Consider the following 16,990-nt stretch of genomic DNA (forward strand, 5'->3'; position numbering starts at 1 on the left):
GTGTATATGGTCGCCTCATAGATTCAAATTATTCCCCGCCAACTTTGTTAGCTGGGTTGCCAGCTGCATGGAGCGCAGGACAAGACCGTGCTCATTATGCATAAATTCTCGCTGCGAAACTGCACTGAATTATGGCAAAGTTAATGGCATTATAATGCCAAAACGCTGACATCTGCCCGAACCAACAGCAGAGCACACTGCCATCCCAAGAAACATCCAGTTGGCCAAGGGCAAGAGTGCCTTGATTCCGATGCCACTCCGAATGCCTTTAAAGAGCAGGGATGGCTGCTGCTCGGATGACTTGTTGCCCCAACAGGCGGAAGCCCAGGGAGGAGTGGGCAAATGACCCTCGTTTGTTGTCCGCTGTCGCAAACAAGGTTCGCCCATGTCGACATCGGTCACACACATGGACTCGCGGACTCAGGCAAACACCTTGCATTGCCACCCCTTCACCCTGGCACTTTGGCCATAATCTTTCCTTTTTATAGCGGGTCTGGAGCCACAGGACATGGACTCAAGGCTACACTTTAAAATCACCTATCAGTGGTATGCAGATATAAATATTAATGAACGATACTCGATGAATTCATCTACAGCTTACCTTCTGGCATGCTGCATATCCCAAACTAATCTAGAAGGAGGTATTGTCTTTTTTTTTGAGTGTACGCCACAACAAGCTGGTTGTTGTCCCCATTCGGCTCCATCGACTCGCTGTGTACTGTGTACTGTGTGTGTGGGTATACTTCCTGCACACGCCGCACGCCGCCGCCGCAAACTTGCGGCACTGAGCCCTGTTCTCACTTCCGGTTTCCGGTTTGCCTCAGCAAGTTGCCTCGGCTAGTTCGGTTACCGCTGCCGTTAACTTGTTTTGATTTTTTAATGGCTCGCCCATGTCGGCGACAGCGAGCAGAGCATTTAAGAGTATGGCTTCATAGCTTAAAGCCCGAAGCTTGAAAGGTGCCAGTTGTACGCGGCCAATTCGCGGAGTGTTGCAATAATGTACATTTTTCACAATTCCTCGAGTGACTTTTGTCAAATAAGCGAACAACAGAGTCGTGAATGATACTCGCCGCTTGACGTGTTGTATGTAAGGTCTGAGTCTGGGCTTTTGTCATGCAAATTGTTGAGGAAGCAAGTCGTGTTGTCGACGGTGACGTTGATTGCTCATGAAGCGAAATTAAAAGCAAACAATGCAAGGGACTTCGACTTGTGGCGCCGAATACTCTATAAACGCTTTAGTATAATCACTTTCGACAGCGAACAACTGAGAAAGCTTTTTTGAATATACTTGTAACTGAAATAAATCACACGCTTAAGATTTATGAGCGATTTAATTTGTATGAGACAGCTCAGATGTTGATACACCTCTATTGCCAAGTAGGGGATAAGCCGAATCGGGGAAGAACCTAAGGCGGCGTGGCTTACCTTCCAGCCCATTTCCCCATTACCTCCATTAACCATTTTCGTGTTGTTCGCATGCAACTCTGGTTAAAAACAAAAGAGCTGCCAACAGGCAAGAAAAGCCACCGAGGAGTGGGAAAGTGGGGAAAAAGGGAAATGGGAAATGGGCAAAGAAATACAGTTGACGTTAAAGGGGAAGCACACACGACGAGTCGAGTCAGAAAACTTTTGTTCGCATTGTTCCCCTCGCTATTGTTGTTGCCACTGGGTTTTCTTTTCGCTGTTGCTGTTGCTGTAATTGCGGCTGGGAAGGAGTTGGCCAAGTCGAGAGTCCTGCGCAGAGTCGTCGATTTTAATTACGTATGCAATTTATTTATTACCTTCGCCCGGAAATATTGTGCAATTGTGTTGCTCTTGCCCGCTGCGGATGTGGCGCTGAGGGCGGGCAGGAAAAGGGGGCGTGGCACGGCGAAGATTCAACGTGCGGTTATGAAGTTACTTTTCATTTTCACAAGTGAGTGCTGTCAGAAAATGCAGTGCAGGCACAAAGTGCTGCATGCCAGGGATGTCAGGGATGCAACTTATTGGTTCAAGCAGGGCAGGGATTTCTTCCAGGGCGTGACTATAAGAAGTCGTGATTCTTAACAGATTTGAATACCCTTACAGCTGAAAATACAATGGAATCATTTCTCATTTCCGGCCTGCGCTATATGTAATACTAAATTTGTGATAAATGATGTGGCTAAATCTGAGTTATGGGAACCTAGCGGAAGTGGAAAATGCCGCATTCAAGCCCCTGCAAACCCACTATAAATTAGATTACCAGGCATGGAAAAGTCCAGCCCAAAGAACCGTGAACATTAGCATGGCGTGTGTCCAATAAATTAGCGTTTTCATTAGGAAAACAAGAGAAATTTGTTCACAATGCTGTCGTTCTTTGGGGCTGAGAAACACACACACACATACTATATAACTCGAACCCGTTCAAAATTGGTTGCATTACTTGATTAGTGTCCGCGCAGCGCTGTTATTAAAATTCAATCTAAAATTTTAGCCCTGCATGGGAAGTCCCGTGAGCTGATTGCATGTCTAATTTGCACTGTGGATTGGGCAAAAGGAGCAGCGGGAAATTAACGAACTTCATATTAAGTGCAAATTCCGGCCTCCAACTCGTGTCATGCGATTCTGATTTGAAGCTCGAAGTCGTTAGGCTTTTCCATCCACTCTACGTAATGCCATTTGCATGTTGGTCACATGACCGATGGAGGGACAGTAGGGGAAGTCCCTATTTTAGGGCGGTACTTAGGAATAAATCCGAGGATTGCACTATGGGAAATTTGACCCCTTTTTCTGGCCAAAACCCATTTTCTGAAATTCGGAATATTACAATAATATTTAGTGTACGCATTCATAATTGACCAATCTTTAGTGCTGCATACCAGAAATTTTAATAGATGGCGCCACAACAAAGAAATCGGCTGTTAAAAACAGCTGTTGCGCGTACACAAAACAACAATCTGCAACGTTAAGTTTTTCTGTCGTTACAAAAGTTCTAATATTTTTGGAACCAAAGCGTCGGAAATAGTCAATGCGCTAAAGATTTTCATGAATTAATATATTATAACTAGTGGGACACACTTGCTTGATTATATATACATTATAGTTTTGTATTCATGCTCTGTGACCATATATTATGTAGTTACACTTTAAATTATTTCGGCCATTCATCCATAAACAAGAATTAAAACATTATAAATGCCATTGCCCATATTTGATCAAAGCTTCAATACATGCATAAGCTATTAATAACAAAATATTAGAAAAATGCTCGTAGGGAAGTTGGTTTTATTTGTAAAACTAAAAACCAAATGATATCATCACGCTTTTGAATAACCCTCTTTAGGTTAGTTTAGTGTCATATATACGTCGACAGTAGCACGTTTAATATCGTAAGCAATCCAGTTCGAGTGGAATAGGTAATCCCCATGAGGAACTGGAAGAACGTCGGTTACTTGCGTATTTATATGAGATACAGGAATTTTATCCAAAATGACATCGTGCTGCAAAAGGAAAAATTTCGTAGAAGAAGCTTGCTACTATAATTAGTAGCCTACATTATTCGGACTCACGTCGTAGGGGCAGGAATGATTTATGTTGGAGAAATCTTGAAAGAAGTTGAAAAAGTAAGACATAACAGGATTCGATTTTTTGTTGTTAATAAACCTGCAGCCATCTACTGTAACGTTATACAGAAAGGGTTTATAGCCATTTAGTCTCTGGAATGATGCTATATTGACCTGAAACGTATTATTATATTACCTGAATATGTTATATTAAGCTACTCATACGAACCTTTATTTTGGCAATGGGTGTCTTTAGCAATTTCACTTTTATGGAAAGGTATTTGTATGTACGATTAATTGATTTTAGAAAGCAATAGTCAAAGACGGCAAACTCTGGATCGAAAGTTTTGCACTTAATGTTGGTAAACTCCAGTTTGCATATAGCCTAAAAAGGGTTTTAATTACGTTATTAGTAAGTTGAATATGCAAAATGTACTTACTATATGAATCGAAAACAACATAATACTCAGTTGAACTAGGCGAACAGGAGAAATCATTTTCGACCGCAGCTACGAACAGTTTCGCTGAAAATGGCAAAATATATTTAAATCAGAAATTTCAAATAACATATGGTTCTTTTTTAATCGTTTTTTATCTTTACAGCAATTAAACCAAATAACTTCCACTTTTAAGCGAAAGTGAGCTAATGTTACAGTTGGCTGTAGGCAAGGAAAGAGAGGGAGCACAAAGAGAGAAAAGAGAGAGGGATTCGATAACAGTTTGAAGAGAAATGCAAGTTTGACAGCTCGAAAAAGAAGACAATCATAGCAAGCGTCAATTTGACATCAAAGCGAAATCGAAAGCGGCAGCTCACAAAAAATTAGCATCGAACAGAGCAAGACCCGCATAGCAAGAGCCCCCCAAGTGAGTCAGCAAAAATCGAATAGTAACCAAAGGTAATAGTTGCAAGCGTAGCGCAGCAAAGCTTTTCCGCAGATAACCAGCAAGAGGGATAATCGAATCGAATCAAGTCCATTAGTCACGATGTCGGATCGCAAGGCGGTAATCAAGAATGCGGACATGAGCGAGGAGATGCAGCAGGACGCTGTCGACTGCGCCACCCAGGCACTGGAGAAGTACAACATCGAGAAGGACATCGCCGCCTTCATCAAGAAGGAGTTCGACAAGAAGTACAACCCCACCTGGCACTGCATCGTCGGCCGCAACTTCGGCTCCTATGTGACCCACGAGACGCGCCACTTCATCTACTTCTACCTCGGCCAGGTGGCCATTCTGCTCTTCAAGAGCGGCTAACCACGAGCGAGCCACGACGCCTGGAATCCTGGGAGCATGGGAACCTGGGACTCCCAATGCCAGGACGCCCATCGATGTTTTCCGGAGGAGGTCGCCGAACACTTTTGTTCCTTGAATTGTCAACTCGCACACATAAACGCTAAATCATGCCCTCTCACACACGCACACTCACACACACACACTCATTACCGCACACGCACACTCGCGCACGCACACTGGCACACGCACACTCGCACACTTACACACTGACACAAGCACACTTACACATGCCCACTTGGCGTTGCGTTGATACGTTTTGCCCAAATTCCAAACACTTCGCTGTGCTGACTTAACCTTAAACACTTTGATGCCAATTAAATTGAATGCCGGCCCTCAGTGCACTGCTTATGAATGCGGGGGGGAGGGGATTTCAGGCTTAAAGAGCGCTATCGCCGACTATATGCCACATTTCCCAGGACATACTCTCTGCTTTTTGGGTTAATTCGTGCATTCATGGTGTCCTTCGGTTCATCAGAAGGCAAACAATGGGAGTACGGAAAGTACGGGAATCGGGAGTTGCAGCTCCACCTGGCTGTGGGCAAATAAAAATTGCTTAATTAAGTTAATTAAAATATTGTCGCTGTCCGTGGAGCTTCCATGTGCTGGCGGCGTTGGCAGTGGCATTTATGCGTTTTTATTATCACTGCGATTGGCCAATTTCGGACAGGACGTCGTTCGGGTAATTATGCCAGTTCACGTCCAGGGCGCCATAATAATCATAAAAATAATATTAATAAAGTTCGCAGCGGGTAGGCATACATATGTATGTGTATATGTTTGCGAAATACTTTTACACTTGGCCGACAGACTGAGCGGCATATGAAAATGTTTTTTGTCGAGTGGGTGTTTATAGTTGGTTTGAGCCGCTTTCACAGTTCGACGACTTTTGGCCTTGTCGCTACCCGACTTTCCCGACTTTCCCGACTTTCCGGACTTTCCGCCATGTGGCACCCCGTTACCGGTGTTCCACACCATTCCGAGCCATTGCATCCGCATTTCGATGGCAATACCGACCGATTGCTGGGTCAGACAGATTCTCATGCATATTTCATGGCCCGCTTGAACGCGGCAAGTGGCGCACTTGAAGGCCAAAGCCGGCCGTCCAATCGAACTGCCTCGCAATCTGGTTTACACCCTTACACCCTTACACCCTTACAGTTAAAGGCCTTATTAATATTTGTAGGTACTTTCGTACTTTAATGCAATTCGACATTAAAGGCAGGGCTCCTACAAAGGTGCCGCTTCCCTGGAAAGTGGCTTCCACTATCCCACCTCTTGACCATCTACATCCTGCGCCCACCTATTTCATTGTCGAAGTGAAGCTCCGGCTTTGTCCAGCTGCTCCTGTGTCTTCCTGCCGGGTCTCTGCCTCCACTGGGCTGAATGAGTGTGGTGCTTTCGCTCCAGGATGAGTTGAGTCTGCGCACTCGGAAAATGAGAATGAGTGGCACTTTTGAAGCGACGAGTGGATAGATGGCGCCAGCGAGAAGTTCAAATCGGCTTCTCGTCGGATTTCTGGATGTTGAAAAGAGCGTTTTTGAAATTATGGTACATTTTGAAGTTTTCTACTTTCTTTTCATTTTAATTTGACCAATAGCTTAGCTGCAACTCGAATCGGTAGGAAATGTTAGAGTATTAGGACATGGCACTATTGCAGAAAAAGTTCGGTTGAAGCAGGTTAAGTATTTTGGACATACGACTTAACTTGAATTCAATTGACTGGGTTGCAAGTGCTTAAGTCTCCCCATCATGACAGTATATTAAAGGACCTTTTTAATGCCATTCCATTTGTGCCCAGCCATCCAACGCAGCAAAGATGATATTACAAATCTGCTGGTACACTCACCGCTTTGTTTTGTGCCCACATAATTCCAATTTAATCTCGCATAGTCGCATTCGCCATTCACAGCCACCATCAAGTGACTACAAATGAGCAAAACTCTTGACCTTTTTGTGCCCCGGGCGGAAAAAATGAACAAAACTTTTATAAATTACTGTCAGTAGCAGTGACCTCAATATAAAATTGCACAACATAACTTGAACACACACCGATGCACAGATACACCAGCACACCAACACACTGACAGCGGAACAATTGCGAGTGCAATAGATACGAGTGTAATTGCATTTCTCTTGGCCGCTAGAAAGCTAGAAAAACCAACTCAGAACCGACCCAAAACCAAGCCAAAACCACAGAAACATACGCACACTGATATGTTCACTTTTTGTGACCTCAGCAGCTATAATTATTGCCATTTTTTGCTGCTCAGGCACACGTATGTACATTGTACAATATTGTACAGTGTATATTCATATATGAGCCAGCAAAGCGGGTCAGTCCAAAGTCAACATTAGTTTTATCACAGTACCCCCCATTCTCCACAATGACAAAAGTCCAAATTAAACACAAACAAGACAGGAGGCGGAGGGCGTGGCGGTGGCGGTGGCCAAAAGCCCAGCACACATTCAGCAAACAATAAAAACCGCATCGTATAAAAAGTCGGGGTAAATTTTCATTAAACAAAAATAAATGTTACGAATTTGTACCAAAAATTCAAATGGCAAGTCACTTTTGAGCGCGGCTGCGAAGTGGATTCACTCTGTAAAATGTTCGCAGGATATTAAAGGATATTTTAAGTAAACGATTTGTTGAAAGGGCTAGTCGATTGAGGAAAATGTGTGTAGTAACAAGAAGTTTCAAAGCTAATGTTGTTAAAATTGTACCATTTTGCTCAATAATAATTTTGCATTTTTATTACCTTCAGTCAGTGAATTTCCATAAGTCCATTTCGCTGGATAATCGCGCACATAAACAAAAATAATCTGAAAACAGAAGAGAAAGAGATGGGATCCTCGCTGCGAAATGCTGGAAGTTGCATGCCCCTTCAGGGTTTTTGCTCCTTTTTCGGGTGGTGTGATGGATGAGGCTGCAAGGACCCGCAAGGACACATGCAGAAGTCACCCACTTGGGGAGTCGATTTTTCATTTGGCTTACGTATCATCAACCCGAGCTTGGCTCCACTACTCCCGTCTTGACTCGTTTCCCCTTTCTTTTTGGCCACTATCTCCGCCTGACCAACTCCATTGTCGTCAACGAGGCTCCTCGGCTTCATCCTGCCACTTTTCCCATCTCCTACCACTTCTGAGCTCCGGATTTGGGTGTCCATCTAATACCCCTTTGTTGCCATTTGTCGCTTTAAGGCTGAAGGCTTTGCTTGTGCAGATTAACCAAACATGCTGTTCTATACGGGAACAGGGTAAACTGCAGCTGGATTAGGACCAAGTGCATCCCACCGAAGTACTGGGTATCATATAGTCCTATATCGAGCTGCTATTGTCTGCTCCTTTGGATCCGCACAGTACTTTTGTGTGGGCTTTATTTGCGTTATGGTTGCCTGTGATAAATTGTGCGCTTTTCGTTTTGACAGATGTCAGCGTTTGTCTGCCCAATGCGAACCAGAATCAGAACCAGAAGTCTTTTGGGTTTGTCTAGGCCGGACTGCATGTCCTCGGAGGTTATCGTCCTCGGAGGTTTTCTCATTTTAATTTTCCAATGCCTTTTCAGGCATTCAAGTTCTCGCAACCTTTAACCTCAGCCTGATCTTTGACTTAACCATAGTTTTTGCAAACATTTCAGACGTGTGTGTTGGTTGTGTCTATTTTTTTTTTTTTGCTGCTCGCAGTCGACTTGTTGACATTTTCAGGCCTGTCACAGGACTCTGAAGTCCTGCGTCTGAGCTCCCCAACCTGTGTGCTGTCAGTCTGCAGGAACCGAGTCCAGGAACTGTGTCCCATGTCCTGGCCCCATGTTCTCGTGTCCGTGTCAGGCGTCACTTTATGCCCCTGACAGCGGCAACAATTTTATTTACTTAATTTGGCTTTAGTTTGTCATTTATTTACTTGTTTGCCGCAACAGCACACCAGTTGCTCAAAGTGTCCACCTCACCAGCTCCACCTCCACCTCCAGCTCCAGCTCCACCTCCGATTCCTGTTCCATATCTGCACTCCTGGCACCGATCTGGTCCGACTTCTGTTGTTGTCACTTTGACGCCGACGTTGGAGTTGTAGCTAAGGATTTTGATGTTGCTGCTCCTGGTTTCTGTTCCCTTGCATGGGGTATAGTGCAATGCGGATCCACTCTACTTTGGAATTTGTAAGTGCAACCTCCTACTTTCAAATGGAGATTCCATTTCCAGTCTTATTGCAGATTCATCCACCCTTACATTGTTTGTCATCAAGTATTATCTTTACATGGAACTGATTACTTGAGTCTCCCTTTCGAGGCTTTCGACTTTCCCTTTCGAGGGTATCCCCCATTCGAGGTGCGCAACCAGCAAAGTTCCCCATTTGGTTTTATTTGTAACACGGTGACACATTTTGCTGCCCGCACTTTATTGCATACCGTTGTCGGCTGTTGGCGGAGCGTGGCATTGAATTTTTTATGAAAATTTAGAGCAAGTTGCTTTTTTGCTTGTTTGCCTTTTGCTGCTGTTGCTGCTTTTGCTGCTGTTGCACTTTGGTACCTTAATTAAATATTTATTTCAATCATTTTCGCAAATGGATGGACACCGTGATGGGCGGTGGTACGAAACCCATTCATGGCCGAGGTGAGACCGCCAACTGGAAAGGGGGCGTGGCATTTGGGGGCACTAACATTTGTCATTACACATTAATAGCGCACCATTAATCTTTTTCGTGAGCCGCTGGCTGAGAACTGGGAACTGGGGGATGGGGAGCTGGGGGCAAAGGCTCGGAATGAATGCCATTCCGGGGTCTGGACCTGAATCTGAACCTGGATCTGGAGCCCAGTCGTCTGTCGCACAAAACCGTTAATTAATGTATGCCATTTAGCTGGAAAATTGCAAAAGGACACATACTCACGTACACAAATTGGTTTAAGGGGCAGAGATGGCAGCGTGAAACTAGAAACAACCGAACTATTTTGCAACAGTCACAGAAGTGATTAAACTGCTTACCTTAACTAGTTACTTACTTAATTAATAAAAAATCATTGCAATAGCGGAATTTTTGAGTTATATTCTATGCACAGGCCTCTGATTTTCTACCTTATTTACTCACATATTTAATACCACTTTTACAATGGTTAATAGTACTAGTACTTAAGTCACGTTGCCACCACTAGGGCATACGTGTTATGCCAGCCCATCATAATGAGCGACAATTTAGTGCCCTTTTGAATGGTGGTGCTGTGGGGTTGAGCCACTGGTCGAGTGGCCTGCGGGGGGAACGGGGATGGGGTATTGGGTGGTTGGGCGGTGAGTCGTTGTCGCCACCACAAACAAGCAAAGGCAAAGGCCGCAGTGGCGGGAAAGTGAGAGGGGATTGGGATTGGGACGGGGGGACTGGGGATTGCCCAGCAGATATGCTTGATTAATGCTTTATAACAAGGCTCGCACAAAGCGCGCTCTGAATGCACCACCCACGCCCACAGAAACCACAGGATGGCGGTTCACAGCCCTCACCCACACAGCCACCCAACCACCCAGCTCCAGTGTCCTTGCATTTTAACATTAATTTAGCGGAATGCTGGGCGAGACTATGAAAAGCTTTTCAGCATTCGCCGACACATGTTAATCCGCGTCGTGTTGTTGTGCCACCCGAAATCGCAAGAGCACTTGAAACTCTGGAATAATGCGGCTTCGGTAGTCGAATGGCGATGCGATTGGCATGTAATGATGCAAAAATTACATATTGCTTAACAGGAGGTTATCAAAGATTTATCGATCGAAGTTGGTTGTAAAAATGTTCAACAATTTAATGTTCGTATTACACTTACTTTTAGTTCCTTTGTGTGAAAACTTTACCATTTACTAGCAGTCAGTTGAATTTTCACTGAATCTGAATCTGAGATGCCCCGTGGACCTTTTCGTTAGCTTAATTAAATTAAGATGTTGCAAAATCGCAGATCTTGTTTGAGCAGCGCACTTTTGACGCTCGCAATTATTATTATTTTTACTCCTCATGGCACTTTCCATTTTATGCGATTTTCTTTGCACTATTTTTGCAGTATTTTTTTTTGCATTTTCAGTTCTGCTGAGCTCTTTGCCCTTGAGTGCTTCCTGTGGCGCCCGTTCATTAGGCAGAAACGGAAGAAAAGCCAGGGAAAAGTTAGAAAAAATAGGCCAAAAAATGTGTGTAAAGAGTTAAAAGGTTTATTCACTTTGCGCCATCTGACGGTTTTAGCAGTCGTCGTGGGGCTAAACCCGACTTTTGGGGGCAGGAGACACATTTTGCGAGTTGAGCATTAAGTAATTATAAGTTGCCAGGCTGAAAGGAGTTGGCTAAAAGTTGCAAGTTGGCATCTGCAACTAGGCAAACATATTGCATGTCTACACCCTTGTAGACACCGACACACACACACACATACACTGTCGCACACTGGCACACACTGCGTATGCGTAATGTGTTGAATAATTAAATTGTCAAACAATTGGCTTTTGGCAGAGAGACACAGAGAGACAGAGCAAAGATGACGCCAAGAAAATGCTGAACGCAACCGGGATTTATTGTCCTGCAGAATGCGAATCCTGTGAATGCAGAGAATGGAAAACGCTTAATCATCTTTAATTGAAAGCACTTGATGAGCTAGTCAAATGCCAATGAACAACGAACACTGAACACTGAACACTGAACACAGAACAATGGCAAAATTCAGACAATCGGCATTATTTATAATGCTCTTTAATCTCTATCTGAATTTGCATTTGCCGTTTTTCTATGAGTGTGTGCTGGCAAAATCATTGCTCGCTGATAGGATTCAATTTCCTTGTCATGCCGAAAACGTTTTCAATTAAATCGTATTTATTATTCAGCAGATCAAACAGCAGAGCAAACAATTCCCTTTTCAATAGTTAATAATAATGCTAAGTCGGCTTATCGCAGCTCGCTGTTTTATGGATAAATTTCGCTTCAAGCCAAAGTATCAAGAAAAAGGCTTCAATTAATTGGCATTTCATTAACACTCCTAGACATAATTAATAAATATTTCAGATGAAAGCCTTAGCTAAACACTGTAAATACCTAATTATACCATTAGCTTTAATGAAATGTACATATATATATAAGGGATAAAGCACAAATAAATAAATAAAAAAAAATTAACACCAAATAATGAACACGTGCATTTGGCAAATCTTTCAACTGAGCTGTGATTTAATATGTTAAGCATTTGAGCTGAAATCCCCCTACTTCAACTTACTAATTTCTACAGAAGTGCGAATTGCAAAAGCTTTTAGGCAGATTTCCTGGATTGGAATGGATATTTAACCGCAAATCTGCTGAGTTGTTAACTGCGTATGAATTGGCCTGAATGGTTTCAAAAAACAGAGACAAATTATGACTTGATTGCTTTTACTAGTTGTAAGAGCAGCCTCTACGCATATAAACCATTGATTTTACAGAATCCAAACGATTCAATCCAATACAGTAAAATCCGGTGCAATTTCAACTATGCAACCTCCTGACCTTCGCCCTCGCCTTCCTCCTCCTCACCCTCATCAGCTTCCGCATCCGCAGCAGCTTTCTTCGTGACAGTGGAACTCCGCTGACTTCCCGCGGATTTTTGGGAACCACGTTGACTTGGAGACTTGGACTTTCGAGGAGGCGGTTCCGTGCAGCTGTAGGGCGGCATATTGAACTCCTCCGGGTCGAACTGCTCCAGGGTTTCCAAACGCAAAGTGGCCAGCTCCGACCAGCAGCAGGGCAGGTCCTTTTCGGCCAACATCACCACCGGCAGTCGGGCATCCGTCGCGGCCTGGACTCCCTTGGGCGTGCCATCGAAGACCAGGGTGCAATCCGGTCCGGCATCTCCCAACCGTCTCATGGCAATTAAGTAGACATCCGGCTCGGGCTTTGAGGCCTTCAAGTCCGCATCGTCGGAGCAGATCACCGATGAAAAACTGTCGAAGAAGTCCTCCTTATCCCGGATCTTAGTGCAATACATTGACTCGGAGCACGAGGTGACCAGTCCCAGGCCCATACAGCACTTGCCCAAGTGGGTGACCAGCCGCTCCACTCCGGGCATCAGCGTGGGATTGGCAATCAGGTCGGAAGTTCGCTCATTCAGCTGGAAGCGAAAGGACTCCCAGCTGACGGGGAGATCGCATTTGCGGCAGATCATCTCGGCCATCTCAGCAGTTTCCATGGGACCACACTGTATCAGAACCGCTTCGGGTACCGACCTGTTGTAACTCGAAGCCAGCTCAATTACGGCCCTCTTGTAGACATGACGGGTGTCTAGATGGTAAGTCTGGTCTAAGTTATATTGGTCATGTGTATGAAGACTATCTCACCGAAAACAGCACTCTCCAGATCGAAAATGCAGTAGCTGATACCCGGACTGCAGCACATGGGAGGACATCGGGAGCATCCTGGCGGAGCCTTGCAAGACTTACAGCACGCACTGCACATTTTTGGGGCAGGACTCTACAAATTTTTCAAAACTCAAATTTTGTTCTACGAATTTTGGCCGATAACTGACATTTGCCGCACTGAAAACAAAGCTTACTCTCAATCGCACAAGATTGCCAAGAAATCGAAGAGCAAGTTGAATGTGCAAAAACCTCTTCGTTTTTATTAACTTATAAAATACGACTCATTCTCTTAAATTTAAAATGGACGGCACGGCGGGTGGCAGTGGAGGTGGCGCCTCAGGTTCCGGCTCCGCCTCCTCCTCCGCGGCAGCTGCTTCGGCGGCTCTGGCCCGGATCACAGTCAATCTCTGGCTGAACCTCGTGCGTCGACGACTCCAGCGCCTCTTGGGGGCAGGGTCCGTGAACGGTGGCAAGTTGTACATCTCCGGCTCGAAGTCATCCAGGTACTCGAAGCGCAGGGCGGCCAACTCGGACCAGCAGCAAGGCAGGTCCTTTTCGGCCAACATGATGACGGGTAGTCGAGCATCGCTCGCCGCCTGAACTCCCTTGGGAGTGCCATCGAAGACCAGGGTGCAATCCGGCCCAGCATCGCCCAGCCGCGACAGGGCAATCAGATAGACGTCGGGCTCGGGCTTGGGCGCCCTCAACTGCGGATCATCCGCACAGACCACGGTGGAGAAGTTCTCGAAGAAGTCCTCCCTACCGCGGATCTTGGAGCAGTAGTTTGCCTCGTTGCTGGACGTGATCAGACCCAACTCCATGCAGGAGTTGCGCAGGTGCGGCACCAGCCGCTCAATGCCATCCATAAACGGGGGATTTGCAATCAACTGGGAGGTCCTCTCGTTGAGCTCCTGCCGAAACGATTCCCAACTCATGGGAATATCAAGCTTGCGGCAAAAGAGTTCGGACATCTCCGATGTCGTCATTGGCCCACTCTGAACATGTAAAATATCAGGGATCCTCTTGCCATAACTACGAGCCAGTTCCTTGAGAGCCTTCCGGTAGACGTGGCGAGTATCTGAAAGAACACAGTGTGATTGACAGTGTGAAAGCCACTTCTTCAGCTCGAATCTCACCAAAGACAGCACTTTCCAGGTCGAAAATGCAGTAGCTGATACCAGGACTGCAGCACGAGGGCGAACAACCCGCACAATCTGGTTGAGATCTGCTAGTCCTGCAGCCGGAAGTGCACATCTTCCTATTCTACCAGAAGAACTCTAGGACTGGGGAAATTTTCACGAATTTAAATCAACATTATCTGTATCAAGGTCTAAAGGTAAGAAAATTTACACTAGAAACAATGTTGTCTATATTTCTCATTTCTGACATTCAATTCTCATTGCAAGCTACTTAGTATCTTATAAGGGTGGCAATCCAAAATATTGTGGCCTGAAAGTCTCGAGCGATCGCAGTCTCAAGGTGGCCGAAGCACTTTCGTCAATGGATACCAGAGGATCGGGCACCAGGACCACCTGCATGCCAGCGGCCAGAGCAGCCTCCATTCCCACTAAAGAAGACTCGAAGACCAGGCACTCGCTCGGCTCCGGCGCATCCTCGAAACGAGAGGCGGTGGTGAGGAAAATATCCGGAGCGGGTTTTCCCAACTTGACCTCCTCGTCGGAGCCGCTCAAAACCACGTGACTGAAGACATCGAAGAGCTTGGAGTGTTGACGCGTCTTTATCGTAAACGAGTCCAGACAGCTGCCACTTCCGATCGCCATGGGAATGTTGAAACTCTTCAGGTGATTCAGCAGTCGCTCCACGCCGGGCATCAGTCGAATGAAACCCATTTTGCCACGACACTGGAGCTCCTGCTGGCTCTCAAACTCCGTCTGGCTGAAGGGCAGATTGAAGGTGTTCACGATGAGAGCGGCCTGCTCGGAGTCCGGCTTGCCCATGCACTTCATCTTCAGATCGAAGCTGTACGTGTGGCCATAGGGTTCCAGGATCTTCTGAACGGATTCCGTTCGCAAACGCTCGCTGTCTATCAGCAGGCCATCGAGTTCGAAAATGCAATGGGTAACTGGCTGAAAATTACACAGCCTGGAACTCGCCTTTCTAGACCCATCTTCCTCGGACATTGTATTGAATGTGTTTAAGGTTTTGAATTTTGTTTAATGTTTTTTATTTTCTAGATAGAATACTTTGTATAGAATGTGTTTAAAGTTTTGAATTTTGTTTAATGTTTGTTATTTTCTAGATAGAATACTTCTAATAATTTTGACAGATTAACTTGGACTGCTGGGTGTTAGCCAAACTCGAACTTGGAGCAGGTGTCAAAGGCAGGGAGACCAAAGAGCTCCGGCTTGAAGTCCGCCATCGACTTGAGTACCTTGGTGGCGCCCTTTCTCTGCGGCTTGGAAACATGTTCAGTGGGAATGAAGATCACCTGGGATCCCGCTGCTATTCCACCTTTTAAGCCCACCGGAGCATCCTCGAATATCAGGCACTTGGTGGGATCTGCGGGCGGATTGAATCGCGAGGCGGCCAGTAGATATATATCCGGTTGGGGCTTTCCTCTGCCCGGTCCCAGTTCCGGATCATCGCCACAGACGACGTGGTGAAAGGCCAGAAATATATCCTTGAAGGACTCGGCCTTCACTTTGAACAGCTTTCGATACGAACTTGTGGCTATGCAGAAGGGTATGCGGTATTCGTGCAAGTGTAGAATCAGATCCCTGACCCCCGGCAGCAATTTCACACTTTTCATGTTCCTGTCGGTAGCTGCATCGAATCGCTGGCGAAATTCCGCAGGTGAGAGTGGCAGATTGAGATCCTTGACGATTTGGTGGGAAAACGTGCACATCGGCATTCCCATGTACTGCGTCTGATCGGCTTTGCTGTACGTCTTGCCAAATGGAGCCAGCAACTCTTGGACCGTTCTGAGGTAGATGCCCTCGCTATCTGAAAAGTTAAAATTATATATTTCATTGAAATCAGTTAAATGGGAGACTGTTGACTGTGGAACACACCTATCAAGGTGCCATCGCAGTCGAAGATGACATGAGTGACGGGGCAGTAACACTTCTTGGGCGGCATTTCTAAGATGGTCTATCGCTGGTCTATGGGCAGCTTTTCATACAACAGCATGCTCCTTAATTTAGAGGACAATTTAGAGGACCAGAATGGTGCCTAATTAAAACGAGCTACAAAAATTTGGTACTTCTGTTATGGATATGGATGTCCCCTTGAGAATTTTGAAAGACAATTCCAAGAGGTCGTGATTTCATTTTCTAATTTTCATTCCTTGCAGGAATGGTTGCACTTTCGTATTTTTATTTTTGGCTCAGTCTCATGCATGCGGCGCACGCCTTTTGGCCAGGACTCGCATGTTGTTGCAAAGTTGCGTAATTGATTAAGCAGTTGGCAGCCAAGCCGCAAGAGACGTTTGCACCAGCGCGTCGCCGAAACTTTGGCTTTGGCCAATACGTGCCGCAAAATGTTGGGCTGAAGGGGGAGTGGAGGGGGCAGGGTTCCGTGGGTGGTGCATGCAGCATGTGGTGCGAAACTTTCTGCGGTGGGTGGAAGGGTCAAAGGTGAATGCGTCGCGACGCTTGATTTTGGCACGGGTTTAATGGCCATGAGCACCTGGGCTGCATGAAACGAGTTAACGAAATGTTTGTGCATTTTGATAACTTTCAGAGGGAGTTGACAACGGAAATTTACGTTGTAATTTTTAAATAATCTAGTTAAAGAGCAAGAGGGTATAAGTTGATCTGAGTGTGAACTGTAAATGGTAATTTCAACTCTTTGCCACAATTTTAATTGCTCCTAGCTGAG

At 45.5% G+C, this 16,990-nt stretch overlaps 6 protein-coding genes across 8 annotated transcripts; 1 reads left to right on the forward strand and 5 right to left on the reverse strand.

Annotated features, from left to right (window-relative positions):
• Positions 1-3,280: 3,280 nt before the first annotated feature.
• Positions 3,281-4,040, reverse strand: LOC120458841. The gene is made up of 4 exons (XM_039646666.1): positions 3,965-4,040; positions 3,754-3,909; positions 3,531-3,698; positions 3,281-3,461 (listed from the first exon to the last, which is right to left on the reverse strand). Exons 1-4 carry the CDS (start codon positions 4,019-4,021, stop codon positions 3,306-3,308), a joined length of 537 nt encoding a protein of 178 aa, XP_039502600.1. The 5' UTR covers positions 4,022-4,040; the 3' UTR covers positions 3,281-3,305.
• Positions 4,041-4,254: 214 nt separating this feature from the next.
• On the forward strand, positions 4,255-5,153 carry LOC120458843 (dynein light chain 2, cytoplasmic). 2 transcript variants are annotated; one of them, XM_039646668.1, is made up of 2 exons: positions 4,255-4,388; positions 4,445-5,153. In XM_039646668.1, exon 2 carries the CDS (start codon positions 4,509-4,511, stop codon positions 4,776-4,778), a length of 270 nt encoding a protein of 89 aa, XP_039502602.1. In that variant the 5' UTR covers positions 4,255-4,388; positions 4,445-4,508; the 3' UTR covers positions 4,779-5,153. The 2 variants fall into 2 exon arrangements, with proteins under 2 accessions (XP_039502602.1, XP_039502601.1); XM_039646667.1 differs by having other exon boundaries at positions 4,258-4,388; positions 4,440-5,153.
• Positions 5,154-12,171: 7,018 nt separating this feature from the next.
• LOC120458264 (probable pseudouridine-5'-phosphatase) lies at positions 12,172-13,324 on the reverse strand. Its single transcript, XM_039645854.2, has 2 exons — positions 13,130-13,324; positions 12,172-13,073 (listed from the first exon to the last, which is right to left on the reverse strand). Exons 1-2 carry the CDS (start codon positions 13,245-13,247, stop codon positions 12,286-12,288), a joined length of 906 nt encoding a protein of 301 aa, XP_039501788.1. The 5' UTR covers positions 13,248-13,324; the 3' UTR covers positions 12,172-12,285.
• Positions 13,325-13,383: 59 nt separating this feature from the next.
• LOC120458263 (probable pseudouridine-5'-phosphatase) lies at positions 13,384-14,428 on the reverse strand. Its single transcript, XM_039645853.2, has 2 exons — positions 14,287-14,428; positions 13,384-14,228 (listed from the first exon to the last, which is right to left on the reverse strand). The coding sequence occupies exons 1-2, from the start codon at positions 14,402-14,404 to the stop codon at positions 13,432-13,434; spliced, it is 915 nt and encodes a 304-aa protein (XP_039501787.1). The 5' UTR covers positions 14,405-14,428; the 3' UTR covers positions 13,384-13,431.
• A 67-nt stretch (positions 14,429-14,495) lies between these two features.
• Positions 14,496-15,306, reverse strand: LOC120458266 (probable pseudouridine-5'-phosphatase). The gene has a single exon (XM_039645857.2). The coding sequence runs from the start codon at positions 15,289-15,291 to the stop codon at positions 14,569-14,571; it is 723 nt and encodes a 240-aa protein (XP_039501791.1). The 5' UTR covers positions 15,292-15,306; the 3' UTR covers positions 14,496-14,568.
• A 12-nt stretch (positions 15,307-15,318) lies between these two features.
• Positions 15,319-16,420, reverse strand: LOC120458265 (probable pseudouridine-5'-phosphatase). 2 transcript variants are annotated; one of them, XM_039645856.1, is made up of 2 exons: positions 16,183-16,420; positions 15,319-16,110 (listed from the first exon to the last, which is right to left on the reverse strand). In XM_039645856.1, exon 2 carries the CDS (start codon positions 16,026-16,028, stop codon positions 15,459-15,461), a length of 570 nt encoding a protein of 189 aa, XP_039501790.1. In that variant the 5' UTR covers positions 16,029-16,110; positions 16,183-16,420; the 3' UTR covers positions 15,319-15,458. The 2 variants fall into 2 exon arrangements, with proteins under 2 accessions (XP_039501790.1, XP_039501789.1); XM_039645855.2 differs by having other exon boundaries at positions 15,319-16,114; positions 16,183-16,419.
• Positions 16,421-16,990: the final 570 nt, after the last annotated feature.

Source organism: Drosophila santomea, chromosome 2L (assembly GCF_016746245.2).
Source record: "Drosophila santomea strain STO CAGO 1482 chromosome 2L, Prin_Dsan_1.1, whole genome shotgun sequence".
NCBI lineage: Eukaryota > Metazoa > Arthropoda > Insecta > Diptera > Drosophilidae > Drosophila > Drosophila santomea.

Bases quoted from the DNA above. Each gene is read 5' to 3' on its own strand.
- LOC120458841 (XM_039646666.1), bottom strand. From the start codon at position 4,021: ATGATTTCTCCTGTTCGCCTAGTTCAACTGAGTATTATGTTGTTTTCG. The intron at 3,910-3,964 runs GTAAGTACATTT...AACCCTTTTTAG, and splicing joins TGTTGTTTTCGATTCATATA to GCTATATGCAAACTGGAGTT. The intron at 3,462-3,530 runs GTGAGTCCGAAT...TTCCTTTTGCAG, and splicing joins ATCATTCCTGCCCCTACGAC to CACGATGTCATTTTGGATAA.
- LOC120458843 (XM_039646668.1), top strand. From the start codon at position 4,509: ATGTCGGATCGCAAGGCGGTAATCAAGAATGCGGACATGAGCGAGGAG.
- LOC120458264 (XM_039645854.2), bottom strand. From the start codon at position 13,247: ATGTGCAGTGCGTGCTGTAAGTCTTGCAAGGCTCCGCCAGGATGCTCC. The intron at 13,074-13,129 runs GTGAGATAGTCT...CTTACCATCTAG, and splicing joins TCTGGAGAGTGCTGTTTTCG to ACACCCGTCATGTCTACAAG.
- LOC120458263 (XM_039645853.2), bottom strand. From the start codon at position 14,404: ATGTGCACTTCCGGCTGCAGGACTAGCAGATCTCAACCAGATTGTGCG. The intron at 14,229-14,286 runs GTGAGATTCGAG...GTGTTCTTTCAG, and splicing joins CCTGGAAAGTGCTGTCTTTG to ATACTCGCCACGTCTACCGG.
- LOC120458266 (XM_039645857.2), bottom strand. From the start codon at position 15,291: ATGTCCGAGGAAGATGGGTCTAGAAAGGCGAGTTCCAGGCTGTGTAAT.
- LOC120458265 (XM_039645855.2), bottom strand. From the start codon at position 16,249: ATGCCGCCCAAGAAGTGTTACTGCCCCGTCACTCATGTCATCTTCGAC. The intron at 16,115-16,182 runs GTGTGTTCCACA...TTAACTTTTCAG, and splicing joins CTGCGATGGCACCTTGATAG to ATAGCGAGGGCATCTACCTC.